The following is a 21305-nucleotide window of genomic DNA, read 5'->3' as shown; positions in this document are numbered from 1 at the left end:
CTGGATAAGCGTATGAAATGGCTGACACTGGGGGTATTGTTGGGAGGCTTGCTGTGCTGAACAGTTAGAAGGCTTTTGATGGGAGTTTTTGACTGTGCATATATAAGTCAGGCAATTAATCATTTGATAGGAGTGTTTGACTGTGCACATGTAAGTCAGGCAGTTAATCAGGTTATTACTGAGCCTGGTTTCATCCACTAGTTAACCTGACCACTTTGACAGTCATTCATATATGAGTAAAAGTGTTAGCAAATTAGTGAATGTGCAGATCAACACCAAGTATGTATCAAATAAATAACGGAATCAGTGCTTTTGTAGCCAGTTTAAGGTGGACTGTATCACGGTAAGCACGACCCCAGTCAAGGCAGTGATTGATGACCACATACAGAGGCTTTTTGACGCACTCCTCAATTCCCTGCGTAAGTCCATCATATCTGATGTGACGTCCATTGACAACTTCCTCACCTCTGCCATGGAGACTCTGTCTCAGAGGCCGCAGTCTGTGGAGGAGATTGGAGAAGCCAACGCTAAGCATGCAGAGTTTACCAAAGACAAAGTCAGGGTGAGTGGGAATCGCTGAGTTTGAAGCTGGGTGACAAAAGGTTGTGGAATTATCATTTAACTTTAACATGAAATGCAAGAATCACTGAATTTTTATATTGACGCATCACAGTGCATGAGGCATCCGTGGCTTAGTGGTTAGCATGTTAGCTCAGCACAATGACCCAGCAGCCTCTCACCAATGTGATCACTTTGAGTTCAAGTCCAGCTCATGCTGTCTTCAACAATCTGTCCTTTTTTCTCCCAACATAATGCCAGCCACTGTTGTTAAATTATGTTGACAAAGAGCTCAAATTGCCTTTTTATACCATCTCCGTGTAATTTGAGTAAAAAAAAAGTAATTACTTAAAGAGAAGAGTTCAGAGCTTTTCAAGATTTCTTCTGGCAAAATTGTTAGGATAAGAGTTGTTAAGATATAAAGAGCAGTGTGGGAATCTTTAGCTACCCTAGTGAGTTGATAACAGAAATATAACTATATGTGTGTAACCATTGTTTCCCTCAGGTTGCACCTCTATTTGAGAAGGCAGACAGTAAGAACAAGCTGCTGAGGTCTGTAGCTGGAGGCGGGGTGGACTCTATCAACCAGCTTCAGGCTAGGTGGGACAAGTTTGAGCTTATGATGGAAAGTCATCAGCTGATGGTCAAGGAACAGGTAAACTCTCTGATAGGCTACCAGTAATTACAGATGGTATATGTGGTTTTACAAAAATTGTCAGTATTTGGGAAACTGTGAGATAAAGAAAGTAGGTGAATTAGAAAACAGAAATGTTTTAGGTAATAATGTAAAAGATTCCTGTACATTCATTATGACATTAATGCTAGAACCATTTAGATTGTAGGTTATGGTTTTTGTCCTTTTGCAAGGCTGTGATGTGGCATAGATTTTTCAGTGTGCTGAACAATTCAGGTTGAATGTGTCTATAAGCAGATCTGATTAAACTCTAGATATTAAAAGTTTAGTCTGAATTTCCAGCACTGAAATAACTATCTTAATAACTATCTTGAGACCATTGAAAATTGTTTCACCAGAGCAAGTATCTTCCTTGGTCGTGAGGTAGTTGTTTTTCTTTCAAGAGTCTGATCAAATCTGTCTTGATGTATACATTTCATCATTTTGAGGCTTTTTTTCTAGTATGATTGCATTTGGGGTGTTAAGTGTCACACCCACTATTTTTCATTTCTCCTGAAACAAACATGAAGATATATTTAATATGCTGTCAGGTGGAGGTGATGAAGACAAACCTACAGTCTAGAGTGAAGGCCTTTCAGCAAGAGGTGGAGAAATTCGCTGCCAGATGGCATCAGCTGAAGCCTGGGGATGAGGCCCTGGATGGGGACAAACAGAAATGTGACCAGGCTGTGAACATCATCAGGGAGAAGAGGCAGGAGTTTGCTGAGCTGGAGGAGACTCGGGCCAAACTTGTGTATGTTGTCTACAGCCAAGCATTTTCATGTGCATAGTCCTGTGTAAGGAGTTCAAATCCAGTTTTTAGCATAGTAGGTGGCTTTGTCAGCATGTATCAGTAAAATTGTTTCAGGTGTACATTGGAATCATGTTTTGCATACTTTGAACGAAAAAAATGTATGTGTATCAAGTATAAATAGACAGAAGTTGAGACAAGAGTGTTTGTGTTTTCTGACAAGGAGCTCCATCTCATTATCTTGACCCCAGTGACCTTGGCGTTTCTGAGCAATATTTGCTGGCGGTTGCAGTGATGTAAAGTCAGTGTTGGTAATCTGGGCATGTGCTGTGAGGAGGGGGTTTGTCATTGTGTTGTGTAGTGTGTTCACCATAAGGTGGGTAAGGGAGCATATGTCTTTGTGAACACCTAACACAGCCTGTTTGTTTTCATGTACTTCTGTCCTTCACTTGGGTGTGCAGATGTGACTGCGAACACTTTGGGCTGGAAATCCCCGAGTTCCCTCAGGCTGATGAGGTGAGAGAAGACATGGCCAGTTATCAGAGTATGTGGTCTCTGTACGAGGACTTCAACAATGGCCTTCTGGAGTTGGCCAAAGAGGACTGGATCTCATTCAGGTATACTCCTGGTTTGTCATTAACATACCACGTAGATGCAGATGCAGCCAGTGATTAACTGTTACCTACATGTACGTGTGGTTCAATGCCTTCCAAAAACCTTTATAAGACTTTTAACTTCGTAATTTTATGATATACCAAGAACACATAATTGTTGTCAACTAATTTGATATTGTTGACAAGGCATTAAGGTGTAAATGTCTTACATCCCCGGGCTGTGCGATTTCATTCCATCATAATTTTGGCTACTGTCATATAAGCGAAATAGTTTTGAGTATGACATAAAAATCAAATCAAGTAAATAAATTAAGGCTAAGGTAGCAAATGTGCAGTGTGCCATATTTGGCTGGGTTTCTTCAAGGAATACAGGTAACAAAGATACCCTAATCTAGCATTCTGCCATTCTTTGTTTTCTACCAGGATTTCTATCACATGTATTGTATTTCTGCTGCGGTAGGAGTAATTTGTGAAATTTCATTTATTCTGTTAGATCCAAATCGTATATGTTTGAGGAATTTTTGGGCGGTTGGTATGAGAAGCTGAAGTCTTATGCAGCCAGTACTATGACTGTCAAACTACAGAAAGACATTGACACCTACAAGGTTAGTGAAATTAAATCTGAACAGAAATTGTGTTTTATATAATTTTAATTCTTTGGAATTCTACCCTGAGACATTTTCCCATGAAGAAAAAGAAAAGGTTTTGCATTTCTGATGTGTTTAATGTCCATTATCTGCAAGGTTAGAATTGAAAAACATGAAAATTGAATGTTCTTAAATGCCTTCCTTGTAGCACAATTATTTTGAATATATTTTCTGATGCTAATGTGTGAATCTGGGACATGTGGTTTGTATAAATGATCCCCCTGTTACTCACACAGAACGTGCTACCAGTGCTGAAGTGGGTGAGAGGTGAGCCTCTGTCACAGGATCACTGGCTGGAGCTGTTCAGAATACTCCAGATGCCTCGAGGAACCACTCTAGAGAAACTCACCTTTGGAAACATTCTCAGTGCCAGTGAGCACATCATCAGGAACGCAACTGCTCTGAAGGTCAGTCTGTTGCTACAACATGAATAAGTTCATTTGTTCCTTATTTCAAATCTGTATATTCTTCTTGATGTTTTTTTCTTGCATGTTGTACATGTAGTTTTGGTAAAATTTGTCTATACATGTTTACACCTGTGGTGAATTTTAGCAATAACTGGAATTTTGTGCTGGATTTCCCACACATCTTACTTTGGTATGGTGTTCACATGTGTGTGAGTCTGTTGGTCTTATCAAGGCTACTGTTGTTTCTGTATACAGGAACTGAATCAACGTGCCCAAGGGGAGGTAACTATCCGTGAAGCAATCCGTGAGCTAGAATTGTGGGGAGCAGGAGCTATATTTGCTATGACAGAATATGAAGACAGCAATAAGAAGACACTACACCTTATCAAAGATTGGAAAGATCTTGTTAATCAGGTAATTACCTGTGTGATTTCATTCTAAATTGTGATACAGTAGGCTGGCCTAGTATTCTCCTGGTTGAGAACTTTCGCCGACATGTATAGATCATATTTAATGGAAGTTTTATGTTTCATGGAAGTTTGTGTCTTGCAATTAATATCTTACTTCTGACAGGGAACTTGATATGGCGTTGTTATGAGACAGTTACAAGTTCCTTTTTATGGATGCATCTCATTTTCTTTGTTCATGCTTTTTGGTAGTCCATATATTCCTTCAAAATCTGCCTTTGAAAAATGAACTATCAATCCTTGTTGTGATCCATATGTTGTTGTGTTGAATAACTTAATATACACCTGTTAATTCTCTGAACACTACCTGTATATCAGAATTATTGGTTGTGGGTTCCTTGGGCTCAGGCCAGTTTCCTCACACCATGATGCTGGCCACCATCGTATATGTTAAATATTCTTGAGCATGACGTAAAACGGTAGTCAAATAAATCACAAATTATTATATAGATAATATATTGTTACCATATTATTTGTTTAGGTTGGAGACAACCAGTGCCTGCTGCAGTCCCTGAAGGACTCGCCTTACTATAAGAGTTTTGAGGACAAGGCGTCCATCTGGGAGCAGAGACTAGCTGACCTGGATGAGTTCCTACACAACCTGAACCAGATCCAGAGGAAGTGGGTATACCTAGAGCCCATCTTTGGGAGAGGTGCTCTACCTAAGGAGCAAGGCCGCTTCAAGAGGGTCGATGACGACTTCAGGTAAGCAATGGATAGAGCCACCGCATTGACTGTCCCACCACGTTACTAATTATTCCATTCCTGATGAAAGCTAATGTGACGCTGTTATGTCACAGAACAATTTGTAACCAATGCGTGGGACCTAGTTGCAACATTAGTGATTATGATTGGTTAAATTCGTGTTCTTGATTGACAGTTTGGAAAGGTCCGTTTCTTGGACATGTTGCACATAGGGAGCATATGCATGTACTGCCTCATTTTACTACTTGTAGGATGTATATAATCTGTATGTTAAGATGTCTTTTCTTGGGTGAAACAGGAGTACACAGTAACTCTTTAATTTTGTAAAACTGCTCGTGTATTGTTCCACATTGTTTTTAGTTCTCAGCCAAAACTGGCATTTGGAAGAACCTTATTCATTCTCTGTGACGATGATCTCCTAATTTGTACCACATGTGCACCTACCCCTGTAGAAGGACCCTAGGCCATTGTTTTTAGTTCTCAGCCAAAACTGGCACTTGGAAGAACCTTATTCATTCTCTGTGACGATGATCTCCTAAGGCATTAAATTTGTACCACATGTGCACCTACCCCTGTAGAAGGACCCTAGGCCATTGTTTTTAGTTTGGCTTGACCATTTGTTTCAAGATTGTTGGCCATTTGCAATCATTACCCTTTAAACCTAGATCTCTGGAAAGTATGGTACCAAACTTTTACACCATGTACACTGAGGTATTACGAAGATTCTTATTTATTTTTATTGTAGCCGTTTAACTGGTATCATTTCAGTCTCAAAGAAATTTTCATTGAAGTTTACAATATTTACACCTAATCATGAAACTCTTTTTTTTTTTTTTCGTTGACCTTGACCTATGTTTTCATGGCCGTAGTGTCTTGTAAATACACTATCTGTTACAACTGTGCTTATGGCTGATCAATATTGGTGTTCCGTTCGTTTGCGTTCATAGTTATTACATCAGGTATAGAAATTCTGTAATGTGTGTGATTACAGGTCCATCATGCAGGATGTCCACCGTGACACCCGTGTCCTGTCCCTCGTGGCCAGATCTGGACTGAGGACTCTCCTTACCACAATGTTAGATCAGCTGCAGAGGTGTCAAAAGTCTCTCAATGAATTCCTTGAGGTGAGACCTTAGTCTGGTTCCCCGCAGTATTTTCCATACCCTGAATGTGACGTCAGATACATTACAAAGCTATCTGCCCTAAGATTGGTCATTTATGTATACTAACATGTTTGCAGTGGGTGAAGCTTGTCAGCAAAATATGGCCATGAAAGGGTTGTTGTGATGTCCGAATGCTGTGATTTGACGTCACAATGTACACCACCGCTGTAGTGTCTCAGAGCTATGAATTGACTTCACAGTGTACACCACCACTGTAGTGTCACAAAGCTATGATTTGACGTCACAGTGTACACCACCACTGTAGTGTCACAAAGCTATGATTTGACGTCACAATGTACACCACCACTGTAGTGTCACAAAGTTATGATTTGACATCACAGTGTACACCACCACTGTAGTGTCACAAAGCTATGATTTGACGTCACAATGTACACCACCACTGTAGTGTCACAAAGCTATGAATTGACGTCACAGTGTACACCACCACTGTAGTGTCACAAAGCTATGAATTGACGTCACAGTGTACACCACCACTGTAGTGTCACAAGCTATGATTTGACGTCACAATGTTCACCACCACTGTAGTGTCACAAGGTATGATTTGATGTCACAATGTACACCACCACTGTAGTGTCACAAAGCTATGAATTGAAGTCACAATGTACAACACCATTGTAGTGTCACAAAGCTATGCATAAATGTAACAGAAGCAGTTACACAAGTTGTGTCAGAAAAATAATAATTACATGTAAGTGATGACTACACACGCCATAGGAATTTATCTTATGCCTGCCCCTTCTGCATTCTGTATTGTGTAATGTATCATAATAACCTTTGTTGTACACGTGTTTGCAGGAGAAGAGATCAATATTCCCGAGGTTTTATTTCATCGGTGATGATGACTTACTGGAGATCCTGGGTCAAGCCACAAATCCTAACGTCATCCAGTCTCACCTGAAAAAGCTTTTTGCCGGCATTCACAGTGTGCAGTTTGACGAGAAATGTCAGAACATCATGGCCATGAAGTCCTTGGAAGGGGAGGTGGTGCCCCTGAAGAGACGGGTAGAAATCACCCCAGAGGTTGAGGTGAGTCTGGGGGCGAGTTGAAAGGTTATGGAGTAGAGATGTACATTTACTCTTTAATACAGTATCCTCTCAACAGCAATTGAAAAAGAAGGCTGATTCATACCGAAGACTTTAAGTATGGTACTTGTGGCTGCTTGTCACTCAGCATTGAGAGGTTAGGGTAAGGAAACAGGACTGGTTGGCCTGGTGTCGGTATAATGTGACTTCGTGGGATGTCATGTCTGGTGTATTCGGCATGATACATCAGTGGTGGTAGCACTTTGGTGGCATGGGCTCGCCCTGCCACAAGAAGACACCGTATATGTACATACACCTAATGACAATTTGTCGTCATATGACTGAAAACTTGTTAATTACGACATTAAACCCCAAGCATTCATTCATTCATTCTTACTCTGAATACTTGCCTTAATACTGACAAATTCAAATAAGTGAGAAACCGTCAAAACTAAAAGCTTATGGTCATCTAATCATCTTATATTTTACTACCAGTGATTCCTTGCCTGATATGCTATGTGAGAATTATTTCTAGCTTTATGGGTTTGAACATAACAAACTACGTATGGAAGCCTGAAAGTAGGCAATATAATTGTTTAAAAACTTTCCGTAAAGTGTTCAAACTTGTGTATGCTAAAAAAAAAAACAACTATCATCTGAGTGTGTTTTGTGTGTTGAAGGTTTGGCTTGGAAATCTGTCAACCGAAATGAAGAGCACACTTAAGGAGCTTCTAACAGAATGCCTGAGAGACTCCAAGTCCCAGAGTTCCAGAGGGCTGGACCCCAGCAGATACCCATCTCAGGTAGCATAACTCAAGACACTTGTTGCTTCTTAATCAGGAAAATTGTAAATGAGATTGTTATGGTAGAATGAGGATGAGATAAGAAGGCAAGATTTCTCTGGCTAAACAAGTATGCTTAATGTTAAGGTCAAAATAACTACACCACAGACATCTAGAGGCTACGAAAAATTACTTTAAGGGTAACGAAAGTTGGTTGCCATGCATGGCCAGAAATATATGTGAAGACATTTAGAAGATTACCATATATGCCATGGGTTACCTAAATCTAGACCTACCATGGGTTACCATAGAAAATATTCATTTTCACACCCCAGCAATGTAGGCATCTATTGTACTAGTATAGTGTTTTTTGTCAAGAATAATTTTCATGTAATGGACAAAATTTATATTGGATGATGACTCATTACTGAGTATTAAAAACTAACACTAATACATTAGTCAGTGTTAAATTGTACTGTGCGTTTCTTTGCAGATTCTATGCTTGGCCGAGACAATCCACTTCACAGAGCGGTGTGAGGATGCTATTCGTGGGGGACGCCTACGTGATTTCATGAGGGAGATGGAGCAGCAGTTAGAGGTCTACACCAGCGTCGATCTCGGGTCGGCTGGCGATGATGTCAGCTCTCATGTATTGGAACTGAAACTGAAAGCTCTAATCCTGGACACAATCCATGCCATGGATGTGATATCTACACTGATGGAGCTGCGGGTATCCAGTGTGGAGGAGTGGGCGTGGCAAAAACAGCTCAGGTCAGACCGTTATGCAATTGGACTCAAAACGAGAATTATTTGATGGAATGAAGAATGTTTGTTTTTGCTATATTGGTAAGGTATAATGGGTCTATGAACCATGCAAATCCTGGAGTTAACAACTGCACTTCACCAGGTTCCTGCTCATATTTCCTGATTTAAAGCACGTTGTCTGGCAGTTCACTAAAAACTGTTTAAACCTACAGCTTCATGTATCATGGGTTCACAGCCTTCCAGTATAGCCATGTACACAGCTTAACCAGCTAGGAAATAGTAATCTGATGCTGATTTGAATTTGATTTTACTTAGGCACTGTTTGAAGATACTGGATTTTTCAGAAAGATAACTGGCTTTAGTATGCATGAGATTCCTTAACCTGTTAAGTTTCCATTCACAGAATGTAAAATACTAGTAAGTTGATTCCTGAAGTCCAGCGTTTTAATCACACGTTTGCAGGTATTACCTACGACGAGATGGAATGTGTGTCATGCGGATGGTGGACGCAGAGTTTGAGTACACCTACGAGTACCAGGGCAATGCCGCCAAATTGGTACACACACCCCTGACAGACAAGTGCTACCTTACCCTTACACAAGGTTGGATGTTGTTTTTTTTTTTTTTGAAATAAAATGTGTTAATTTCAAGTGTGTATACATTAGTTTTGTATTAAAACATGTTCAAGTTTTGAATAAAATAAAATGTGTTAATTTCAAGTGTGTATACATTAGTTTTGTATTAAAACGTGTTCAAGTTTTGAAACATATCTTCATTTTTCACGATGTCTTCAGAAAGGAGTCATTTTCATTTCAAAAATATTTCAGAACCAAGATACTTTTCTGAAAGACATGTACATGTATGTGCACATTAAGACACTTGTCTGAGGCCTACGTCTAAATGTGGAAAACAGCAATATGTAAAGAAGCATGCTAGGGTACTCCTCTTACTGTGTCAGGTGCCATGCCTGAAGTCATCAGGAGAGTGGAATGTTTTGGCAGTGATATTGACTTAGTACAATGGGACACAGTTGTGAAAACTAAATGTTTCATCACTAAGACAAATGCATAAACATATGCTGTATATTCAAGAATTGAAATGTACATTTTTCAAGTCGAAGTAGATTCTGTCGAAGTGTTTTTCGATTTTCAAGTTTAATAAGAAAGGTTATGTGCACAGGTATGCATATGGGACTTGGCGGGAACCCCTATGGCCCAGCAGGTACAGGGAAGACAGAGTCTGTCAAAGCACTGGGAGGCTTGTTTGGTAGACAGGTGCTTGTCTTCAACTGTGACGAGGTAGGTCAGGTCACATGATGTGTGTTAAACACATACATGTAAACTTTATCCACTGAGAAACCCTAGAATAAGGGACTGACAGAACTTTTTCCAAAGTGGTAGTCTTTTGGTTTTAGCCTTTGTTATTTTGAATCTCCGAGATTTTACATATGGAGTAATTATTTGATGTACTGGATTACATGTATGTGTACATATATTTTTTTCTCACCATAAGGCATTTTGAACTGGTCTGATTTCATGTTGAAGTACCTAAACACCTGTCTTGTTTTGTTTTGTTTCTATTATTTTTTTGCTATGTTTTCTCAATTGTTCTTAGTTTTGATGACATCATTACAACCTCTTGCCTACATAGCCTTCTCTGTCCCCAGGGTATAGATGTGAAGTCTATGGGACGTATCTTTATTGGCCTGGTGAAGTGTGGAGCCTGGGGATGTTTTGATGAGTTCAATCGTCTGGAGGAAGCCGTGTTGTCAGCTGTCTCCATGCAGATCCAGGTTATACAGGATGCAATCAAGAGGAGAGCTCCTACAGCGCAGCTCCTCAACAGAACTGTAAGCCTTTGTCATCCATGGACATCCATTTTTTTATTTATTTGATTGGGGTTTTACACCGTCATAAAGAATAATTCACTTATAGGACAGCAGCCAACATTATGGTGAGAGGAAATCGGGCAGAGTCTACGGGAAACCCACGACCATCCGCAGGTTGCTGTCAGACACATAGGGTTGGAGAGGAAGCCAGCATGAGATAGACTTGAACTCACAAAGCCCGCATTGGGGAGAGGCTCCTGGTTCATTACGCTGTGCTAGCGCGCTAACCAACTGAGCCACGGAGGCACCCAATGGAAATCTAGTACATTCACATAAGATGTTCGTGTTGAGAACACATTGATTAGAAACACAATAAATTTTCACCTATGAAAATGTAGATCAGTCTGTTCAGGCTTACAAGTGCTACTTTAATATGTTACATCTGAATGTACTAAAATGCCTGTCTGGCTTGTTGGTATACAGAATAATGCTACTGAATGAAATACATATTCAGTGCATGTCTGCTTGGTTCGTATTTGACACGCCTTGTTTTAGTATAACATGTTTAGAAGTTTGCAGAGTAACCTCATAAGATTTGTATATAGATAACTACCTCTGATTTTATTAGTTACGTTTTATTAGAAATATGTGGTGTCAGTAACCCCCATAATTGGACAACAATGTCATAGTAGAATGTACATCAAAACGGCAAACTATTACATCACAAGTTGTCTAATGTCTTTACTACAGTTATTAAATGGATGGCTCTTTGTATTTATGCTAGGTGGATATTGACCACAACTCTGGGATCTTCATCACCATGAATCCCGCGGGGAAGGGCTACGGAGGCAGACAGAAGCTACCTGACAACCTCAAACAGCTGTTCAGACCTGTGGCCATGTCTAAGCCAGACAACGAGCAGATCGCCGAGGTCATCCTCTTCTCTGAAGGATTTAAACAGGCCAAGGAGCTTGGCAGGAAACTTGTTGCCATATTTAACTTGTCCAAGTAGGTTGAGGGGCTAGGTAGATCTCATTTTTTGAGATGGGGGTGTGGTTGTTCAGAAATGTATTAACCAATACCGATGTTAAGTCATGTTATATTAGTCATAGTCATAGAGTCCAGCATCAGCATAATCATTCAAAGTTCAAGTATAATAGTACAGTACAAGATGTAGTTCTAAAGTGTCCTTTTTCAACCTTTGCCTGCTTGGCATGTATTTGATTTCAGAATTTGTAACATTACAGCAGTAGAGTGACCTCCCTTTGCTTAGTGCTGTCACAACTTGCATTGTCATTGTCTGTGATACTTGCTGACTCTACTATGTTACAAGTCATAAATTAAAGGAAAAGGTCTGGGCAGATTTTTTTATTTTCCGTTAATGTACATGTCAGTGTTGATTTGCATGTAAACAGCTTTTTCCCACTGTGCGAATAGCATTGTCATTCCACACACAGGTGTTGATTTAAACCCTAGAAATACAAGTACATTTTCTACGAGTTTCCATAACTGTGAAATTCGCTTCCTTTTATAACTGCCATGATAAAAGTGTGCGCATGAGTATTGTTATTAACTTTCTCAGGGAACTTCTGACCCCCCAGCAGCACTACGACTGGGGACTGAGAGCCCTCAAAACAGTGCTCAGGGGTAGTGGGAATCTCCTACAGAACACTAAGAAGAACACACCAGGTATGCAATAGGGCAGTATTTGTTTACATGTAATAGCATGTCATGACTGAATTGTTCCTTGCCTACCAACAGTAAACTGATAGCTGAAGGTGTGATATGACTTTTCCTTTTTACATGTATTTATGATTATGTTATGCTGCTACTACTGAATGCCTCGTAAACAATTTGAAAATTATGGGCTATGTTATTGAAAAGACATAATATTAGAAATCAATAAGTTCTCATCATTTCTAACCATTGTGGGACCTGTATGTCTAAATTGTAATGTTGGCATAGTGGTTAGCATGCTAGCACAGCACAGTGAACACCTCTCTCTAATGTGGCCACTGTGACCTGAAGTCTAATTCATGCCAGCTTCCTCTCAGGTTGTACATGAGAAGGTCTGAGCAACCTGCTGATGGTCTTTGGTTTCCCCCAGGCTCTGCCTGGATTCCTCCCACCATAATGTAATTCAAATATTCTTGAGTATGGTGTAAAACACGAATACATAAAATAAATAATATTTTACTACACTGATTGTATATATACATGGTTGATTGTTGTTGAATGCCATACCTAACATGTAGTTGCTCTCTTTGTGTTCAAGGTAAAGTGGAAGCAAGTGTAGAGGCTAAGATTGTGGTGCAGGCTGTGAGAATCAACACACTGTCCAAACTCACTTTCTCTGACAGCATTAGGTTTGATGCACTGGTTAGGGACATCTTCCCAGGGGTACAGTTCAAGGACATTGAGTATGAGACCCTGGGAGCTGCCATCAAGGAAGTGTGCAAGGAGTGTAACCTACTGGTTAATGAGGGACAGGTGAGAAAGTGTTATTCTGAGATACAGGCTCTACTGAAACATATGTGTATAATGCCCTTTAATCATTTCAGGGATATCATCATCTGTTGTTGCTCAGAAACATACAGTACTGTTGTGGATTGACGAACAAGCTATAAGAAATTCAAATTCTTGAAATTCAGCATTTTCCATTTGATTATCGCAAGCAAATTTGGATAAATATAAACTTGACATTGTGAAAGGCTATTTTTCCATGAGTTTATAGATGGACAAATGAACAAATGTTGTGAAATGTTCTTTGTCAAAATATAGACACTCAAAATCAAGATCAATCACCCTGTTTGAATCTTTTCTTATAATTAGATGTCTGTGTTTCAGTCTGCTCCTTCAGTGAAACTTCTACCACCATCGTATACATGAAATATTCTCGAGTACAGCATAAAGCACCAACCAAACAAATAAATATATCAATTAAACATTTGTGTTTCAGGTGAAGAAAGCCCTGGAGCTGTATGAACAGTTACGTCAGAGGACAGGGGTGGTAGTTGTGGGTCCCAGTGGTTCAGGCAAGTCCACCCTGTGGCGTATTCTCAGGCTCGGGCTGGCCAAGGTGAACCAGATGGTCAAACAGTACACCATGAACCCCAAGGCCATGCCCAGGACTCAGGTATGTCATTTGTATGCTTGTGTAATGGGAACAGCTTTCCAGTGCTTATACTGGCAGCAACTGGTGAGAATTTCCCATTAGCTCAGTTGATAGAACATTGGACTTGGGCTGTTGAGACCCGAGTTTGAATCCTTCTGTGACCCGTGACCATTACACTAGCTACGTGACCAGGATAGGTTCCTAGAAGAGGGTCTGTGGACTTGGTCGTTTCTTGGCTGAGGGGAACAATTTAAGTGAGGAGAAGTGTAACAGGAGCGGCCTTCCGGTGCTTATACTAGTAGCAGCTAGTCGAAATTTCTCCTTAGCTCAGTTGGTAGAGGGCTGCTGAGACCAGAGTTCAAATCTTGGTGTGACCCACATGGTAAATTCCTATGACATTTACACTCTCAATGACCAGAGCTGCCTGATGGGTTCTTGTGAAGGTGACTAACACTTGACCATCGGGGTCATGGTGATTTTCTTCAGGAGCTGTGTCAGGCACCTGCAGAAGGACATATACTTCAGACTGGATTACAGCATACAAGTTAAATAGTCTTCATTTTGGCATATTACACTAGTGATGACTTAATCAGGATTTGTCTTTGTCATGTACATATGTCTTGAGTGATATGAATTGTTTCTGTGTAGCTGCTTGGTCACATAGACATGGACACCCGTGAGTGGACAGATGGAGTGCTGACCTACAGTGCCAGACAAGTGGTCAGGGAGCCCCAAGGTGAGGGGGGAAAACTCTTGCTGTTGTACAGGAATAGGCTCTGATGGAAAGAAATTACTCGTTATTAACATACAATAACACAGCATTAACTGATCTGTTTTAATTTCTGTTTAAAAACCTTTTCTTGAAATCTTGTTGAACCAAATGATCATGTTGGATTGTGTGTAGCATTTATATAAAAGTCGTGTTTTCCTTAACAATAAAGAAAATCTTTTTATGTAGTCACATAAATACATTTACAAAAAGGGATAAAGCATTAAAATGATTTATGTGAAATCAATGTCTATATTACTTTTTAACGTGCCTGCTGCTTTCTGCGTGAAGATCTCAATATCAATGTGACCAGCCCTGTCTAACTTTGTAGAGGTACAGTCCTGGATTATCTGTGATGGTGACATTGACCCAGAATGGATTGAGTCTCTGAATTCCGTACTGGATGATAATCGCCTCCTCACCATGCCGTCAGGGGAGAGAATCCAGTTTGGACCAAATGTCAACTTCTTGTTCGAGACCCATGACTTGAGTTGTGCTTCTCCTGCTACCATTTCTAGAATGGGCATGATCTTCCTCAGGTAACTTAAAAGAAAAGACCTCTAAAAATTGAAGTACATGTAGGTATCACTAAATAAACCACTTAAAAATATACATAAATGTGCTTTCATTTATTTTTTTAGATTTTAGTGAAAAGATTTAAGGCCGCTCAAACATTTGAATTCTAATGTGGGTTTTGTGGAGCATTCTATCTGAGGTTAGGAATTCTGACGTCACAGGAAAGTTTTTCAACTCTAATAACAACTTTTTTCAACTCTAATAGTGATGTGATGTCAGAGTTTCTAGATACTGTTAATATAGCTCATAAAGTCCACCTTTCAAAAAAATCTGAAAAAATAAATGAAAGTACTTTTGCGCATTGTTTTCAGTTGTCTGTATGATTAACCTTACTTCATATTTTAGCTTTCTTTTTCTTTAAGGCTTCATCTATATCTGTGGTGAAGGTTTGTTTCATACAGTTAGTACCTGTCACAAGCAGTACACATGTTTGTTTTATACTGAATAACCCCGATACCAGCAAGCACTGTAGGTTAAACCTGCTGATAGTTGTGGGTTTCCAGCAAGCTTTGTCTGGTTTCCTCCCACCATAATGCTGGTTGCAGTCGTATAAGTGAAATATTCTTGGATAAGGGGTAAAACATTGTCAGATAATGCATACATTGTTTTAAATAACTCGAAATCAGATTCATGTGTTTTTGTATCAAGTTCTGTATGGATCTTGGGTTAAGTATTCCATGAGGTTTTGATGCAGTGCATTTGTACCTGCCTGGATATTCACCTATGTTGTGCTTGCACCTGTAGTGACGAGGACACAGATGTCAAAGCTTTGGTGGCGTCCTGGTTGAGCCACCAGTCCTGGGACACGGACCTCTTGTCAGGCTGGATTGAGGACCATTTCTACACAGCCCTAGAGTGGGTCCTAAAACAGGTGAGCTTATAAACGTGTGCTCAAATCTTTTTTGGCTGAGTGGTATGAAGTGCTGCCATTAGGTTCCCTTTAGGCTTCAGACACGTGTTGAGAAGTGTGATAATACTGAACCAAATAGCTGATAGTGCACACATAAAACTTAATACTATTGCAACAGTCATTTGAAATAGATGATCCTAAATAAATAAACTGATAGGAGACAACAGAGGAGAAATTATCCCCTTTTACAAAGTTTCAAACAGATTGATTGTATGCATGCAACATAGTTTTCTTTGGAATGTACTTGCACAAGTCAAGAGAGAAAAAAAACATGCGGAACCACCAAGTTATTATATTATGCCTTGCATATCAAAAAAACTTCAGCAATAAATTTTTCATGTTAAATGATACCCATAGTACATGTATTAACAGATAAGTAGTCTATCCAAGTATCTACATTTGTCATGGTTTATACCACAGCTCGGCTGATAAGATGGGCCTGTGAAGCGATACACAGAGATATGTGCAGTGTATTTCTTCATGTTTTGTTATGTTTCAGAGTGACTTTGTCGTAGAGACAACCCTGGTAGGCTGGGTAATGAATGGCCTGTCCCACTTGTACCAAGTCAAGAATAAGGCTGAGTTTAGCCTGGCTCTCATCAAAGGCCTGGGAGGCAATCTTAACGAACCCACCAGAGAAGTATTTGCTAAAGAGGTATATACGCAACAAAATGGTACACTGTTAAATCAAATTATGATTTATTATGGGGACTGTTGGTGAACATTGAGAAGCTGTGTCACATACATGGATGGAAGTTGAAATGCTGCTAGGACACAACACATGTTTTTGCAGTTCCAGTTGATATTGTAATGGTGATAAAGACATTATTATCTGAGGTACAGGACTTTTACTCCCCCTTCCTCTCATGGAACACACTGTACAGTTTAAACCATGTTCACCTTGAATAGATAACTGTTATATATGCTAATAAAAAAAATTCTTAGAGTTGTTGTTCTTAGAGTATGTGCTATTAATAATGTTTGCCTTTAATTGGATTGGACTACATATGTAAAGTATGTAATTTAAGAAGACTAAAATACATTTCTGGACACGCATGTGTCAAAGTGGTGTACTATTGTTTTTTTTCTTCATCATGAAGTTTGAATAAATTTGCTGTACTTTTGTTATATTATATGTATATACCTTTTTATCTCACCTGTGCACCAGGTATTTAGCTGGACTCAGGAGAGTTTCCCTGACTCCAGCCGGCCTCTCAACTGTTACTATGACAGTGACTCTGGCAGACTTGCAAGCTACACAATAGATGTAAGTGATTCAAGTCTTCATTTTCAGTCTTTGGTCTGATTCTAAGGGTTGTTTTACACATGCCCTCACTATGTAACATTTGCACCAAGCTCTGTAAGTTTTGTTTTTGTTAATTAAATACTTAATGAGGCTTATGTCTTATGTTTTAATCATTTTTAGTGTTCTGTTTCCAACCTCACATTTTTTTTTTGTACTTATGGGGAAAAAATATCAACATATAAATAATTTGAGATGGTTAAATGTCACTTGAAACTTACTCTCCTGTTTCTTATGGTGATGATCCCATGTATATTATGACCTGCTCTTTATTCTTGATGTGCTAAATGTTCTTTCTATGAGTGTATGTTAAAGGCATAAGAAACCTGCAGTGTATGTGTATTGATTGTGTAAACTGTTATTGTTTTCACAGGAAGGTTCCCTGCACTCTTTGGTAGGCAGTAGCATGTGGCTAGTTGCATAGATGTAAACACAGCCTTAAAGTAGCACCTCTCCTATACCAAATGTAGCATCTTGAGATACTCTTTATCTCATATAACTATCAAGTGCAGCCATAAAGATGCTGCATGTATTTCTTGGGATGTTGACATCATTATTCGTAGCGATCTATATCCCTCTGCGGCAAAATAATTTGATCAAACAAAATACTAACTCTGTCTTGTAGTAGAACTTGTGCCGATCATAGCGGTCTTGTCTGATTCATTAACAATAGTCAACAGCTGTCTTACAACATGGAAAACAATTGATCTGTAGCTTTATTGGTAAACTATTCCTTCATGGGAAATTGGCCATATCTGTCCAACACACTTAACCCCTGTGGATTGTCTGGGGTGAAAAGAATTGGGCATCTGCCCTCTACTAAAATAAAGTTAGCATAAAGGAACTAACCGTGAGCCCTGCTGTGTGGGCCCGAGGAACAGAAAGGGTTTACATAGTTTTGGACATACTTTTATTTTTGATAACAAATTTTCACCCAAATTTGTTCCATGTGACCTTTGACTGTCACTATGTATTTCATTTGTTGAGCAGCATTTGTGACGATGCAGAAGTTACTGAAATATTTAAATGCTTTTTTAAAGGTTGTTGGTGAAGAATTATATTTGATGTGATTTTCAAATTTTAAATTCTTTCTTTGTTGTATTTGTTCTCATTTTGGATGTTATTATTCTCATGTTGAAAGTCTGCCATTTCCTGGATCTAACATGTTCTTGGTGCATGATTAGACTGAAATACTGTGTCATTAAACCCAACTCATTCATTCCAACATACATACAGCATACTTATAAATGTTGGTGTACATTTAGTCTGCATCTCTATTCTTCCATAGTGAATACTAATTTTCTATAAATGTTAGGGATATTAACTTCTGAAGGGCTAATCCTATTGATTGAAGTTTCTACATCCATTGTACTAATTGTATGTAGATATATGACCTATGGTATTTCCTTCATGATCTGGAACATAGCTTTATCAAGACAAATTATAGGTTTGAGTTTTCAGTCATTTTATACATTTTCAATTAAAGTATGGCAATGTTGTCTTTTTGGCTTTGTCATGGTAATTTACAGATTATATTCGAATTCCTCCTGCTTTGTTGGTTTTTAATGAAATTATAGCCATTTTATTCTGGTATGGACTAGTTTGCCAGATTTTTTTTGCAAAATGGTTGGTAGTTATTCTGGGTTGAAACTTGGTTCACCTCTTTCATGGCTGCAATATTACTGAAGTGATGTTAAGCCATAACCATTCATTAAACGGAAAATCCTGACCACTGCCATAAAATAAGTGCAAATTTCTTTAGTACAGGTTTAAATACCAATTAAAGACCTAAATAAGTGTTCATTTCTGTCACATTTACAATTGAGAAGTGTTGGAGAGGATAAGAATCTTCATGAAACCTTTCATCATGTTTTACAGTTATCATAATTTGCCATTACCTGCTAACTCTGACCATCACCTTTCCATCTTCATTAGTGATTTAACAAAAAGATGAAGACTTGATATTTTCAGTAGAATGATTTAGGTATATAGTATGCCAATATGTGTTATCTATCTGTCAAGTCTTTAGGATGTGAGAACATCATGTTTAGATCTATTAACCTTTGGTGTATTTAAGGTATTAGCCATGGCTCTTTAATATGTTCACTGTGTATGGTTTATTTTTGACATACAGCTTCCAGAGTCTCTGACCGCTGATAACTTTGGGACAGCTAACACCCTGCCGGTCATACAGACGACTGATGTACAGAGATGCCTTAACTACTTCAACCCCTGGCTCCAGTCAGATAACAGACAGCCTTTTATATTGGTGGGACCAGAGGGATGTGGCAAAGGGTAGGCTGCCTTAGATGAGTACCTATACACTATACCTATACACCATCTCTTTAAACCTTAACAAGCTGTAGTCAAGCCTCACAAGGCAGTTAGAAGAAGGTCTCTTGGCAGTAATTCTACTAGGGCATGACAACTTATAACCCAGAGAAATATCACTGCGGTAAATTCACTCGATGCACTGTTGTAAAATTTTTGTAAAATGGGCCCCAGGTAATTTTTTTATGTCATCCCCTGTTTTAAATGATACACCAGTAGTTTAAATGAGAAAAAAGAAAACTTTTTTTTTACCTAATATTTCAGGATTTCAGCAAAATAAGAGCAGGAATATGGAATTATAATGAAGACTTTGTTTTTGCCTGATGTTTAATAAAGTTGTCCGTGGAACTATTCTGGTATAAATGTTATACATTTAGCTGACACACAGCCTCAAGCTTTGTGATGGCCTGTCTTGCTGTATATGTATTCATTTTTCTGTATAAAGACAATATGCGCATGGCATGTATGTGATTGTAGACTGCTACTGAGACACTGCTTTGAGCAGTTGCGCTCCACCCAGGTGGCTGTAGTGCACTGCTCAGCCCAGACTAACCCCACCCACGTGCTGCAGAAGCTCTCGCAGACATGCATGGTGATCAGCACCAACACAGGCCGGGTGTACCGCCCCAAGGACTGCGAGAGACTTATCCTCTACCTGAAGGACATAAACCTGCCCAAACCTGACAAGTGGGGCACCTGTCAGCTGATTGCCTTCCTGCAGCAAGTAAGGCTCACTTCCTCTCTCATACCAAACACTATAAAAATGGTACTTGTTGCTGCCTGGTTTGGCCCTCAGCACTGAGAAGTTAGAGCCAGGAAACATGACTGGTTGGCCCAGTGTAAGTATAATGTGACTGGGTGGGGTATCCTGTCTGGTGTCTTTGGCATGGTCCTCCAGTGGCGACAGCACTTTGATGACATGGACTTTCCCTGCCACAAGAAGGAAGAGTCTACGTACACACACTTAATGACTCCGTCATCATTTGACAGAAAAATTGTTGAGTACGACTTAAAATCCCAAGCATTCATTCATTCATTCATTCTCTCAACGCTCATCACAATATGGCTGATGTACTGCCGAGGTGGGGTAAAACCATAATCATTCATTCAGCCCATCCTTCCTCTCCAAGCATCACATCATGATTAGCTTCCTAATTAATGTAACAGTGGAAAATTTAAATTAAACAGAATTTCAGTGGGTCCTCAAAATCTTAGTAGTTGAATTTTGATAGAGGTTTTCAGGTTTATTATTGGATAAATCTTAAAGTATTGGATTTTATCAATGCTTTAAGAGTGTTAAATATCATATTCCATATATAAACAATAAATAAATTACCAAAATAGGACTTATGTATCTTTAAGTTTTGGACTTGAACAAGATGGTTGAATGTAAACATATATAGGTAAGATATACGTTGAGGTAATTGTAGTGGTTTAAAATACACTGTACAGTGTGATTTTATTTAAATGGTGCTCATGTTGATATGTAGAGTGTGTGAAACTTTGATATCCAAGAACTGCTTTTTTAGAAACACTTTGTAATTGTTCTGTTTTCTTTGCAGGTGTTGACATACAATGGTTTCTATGATTCTAACTTGGAGTGGGTTGGTTTGGAAGGAGTACAGGTTGTGGCTAGCATGAACGGAGGCAACACTCTGGGCAGACATAAGCTCACCACACGCTTCACCTCTGTGGTCAGAATCTGCTCTATAGGGTAAGTTAAAGGTGTCAGGGGATCATGCAAACAGTAGATTTCAGAAAATGGTCATTTGCTTTTTGTCGTCTCTGTAGCATTACCACAACCTGGTAGATAAAAGCCAGTGCAGGTGGAAAGTTTGGTAGTTAATTTATAAATATGCTAAATAATTACTTCTAAAGTAATTTCATCTCTTTCTCA

The 21305-nt window shown here is 39.2% G+C and overlaps 1 protein-coding gene across 4 annotated transcripts in view; it reads left to right on the top strand.

Annotated features, from left to right (window-relative positions):
- The window catches only part of LOC135474034 (cytoplasmic dynein 2 heavy chain 1-like), a 69021-nt gene that overhangs the window by 17091 nt on the left and 30625 nt on the right, over positions 1-21305 (top strand). For 2 of the 4 annotated variants that reach the window (XM_064754017.1, XM_064754015.1), the window contains exons 17-44: positions 319-562; positions 1064-1213; positions 1783-1985; positions 2444-2599; positions 3090-3201; positions 3480-3650; positions 3906-4064; positions 4599-4822; positions 5814-5946; positions 6802-7032; positions 7710-7832; positions 8305-8582; positions 9039-9178; positions 9756-9874; positions 10243-10425; positions 11189-11412; positions 11987-12093; positions 12680-12894; positions 13364-13540; positions 14168-14255; positions 14620-14827; positions 15609-15735; positions 16274-16429; positions 16943-17041; positions 17451-17471; positions 19212-19372; positions 19886-20132; positions 20971-21122. In XM_064754017.1, the coding sequence (XP_064610087.1) occupies positions 319-562; positions 1064-1213; positions 1783-1985; positions 2444-2599; positions 3090-3201; positions 3480-3650; positions 3906-4064; positions 4599-4822; positions 5814-5946; positions 6802-7032; positions 7710-7832; positions 8305-8582; positions 9039-9178; positions 9756-9874; positions 10243-10425; positions 11189-11412; positions 11987-12093; positions 12680-12894; positions 13364-13540; positions 14168-14255; positions 14620-14827; positions 15609-15735; positions 16274-16429; positions 16943-17041; positions 17451-17471; positions 19212-19372; positions 19886-20132; positions 20971-21122 (4608 nt within the window). The remainder of the gene's footprint in view (positions 1-318; positions 563-1063; positions 1214-1782; positions 1986-2443; positions 2600-3089; positions 3202-3479; positions 3651-3905; positions 4065-4598; positions 4823-5813; positions 5947-6801; positions 7033-7709; positions 7833-8304; positions 8583-9038; positions 9179-9755; positions 9875-10242; positions 10426-11188; positions 11413-11986; positions 12094-12679; positions 12895-13363; positions 13541-14167; positions 14256-14619; positions 14828-15608; positions 15736-16273; positions 16430-16942; positions 17042-17450; positions 17472-19211; positions 19373-19885; positions 20133-20970; positions 21123-21305) is intronic. The other 2 variants (XM_064754018.1, XM_064754016.1) reach the window with 1 other exon arrangement.

This window comes from Liolophura sinensis, chromosome 8 (genome assembly GCF_032854445.1).
Source record: "Liolophura sinensis isolate JHLJ2023 chromosome 8, CUHK_Ljap_v2, whole genome shotgun sequence".
NCBI classification, from domain to species: Eukaryota; Metazoa; Mollusca; class Polyplacophora; order Chitonida; family Chitonidae; genus Liolophura; species Liolophura sinensis.
This window is presented reverse-complemented; position numbering and strand designations above follow the sequence as displayed.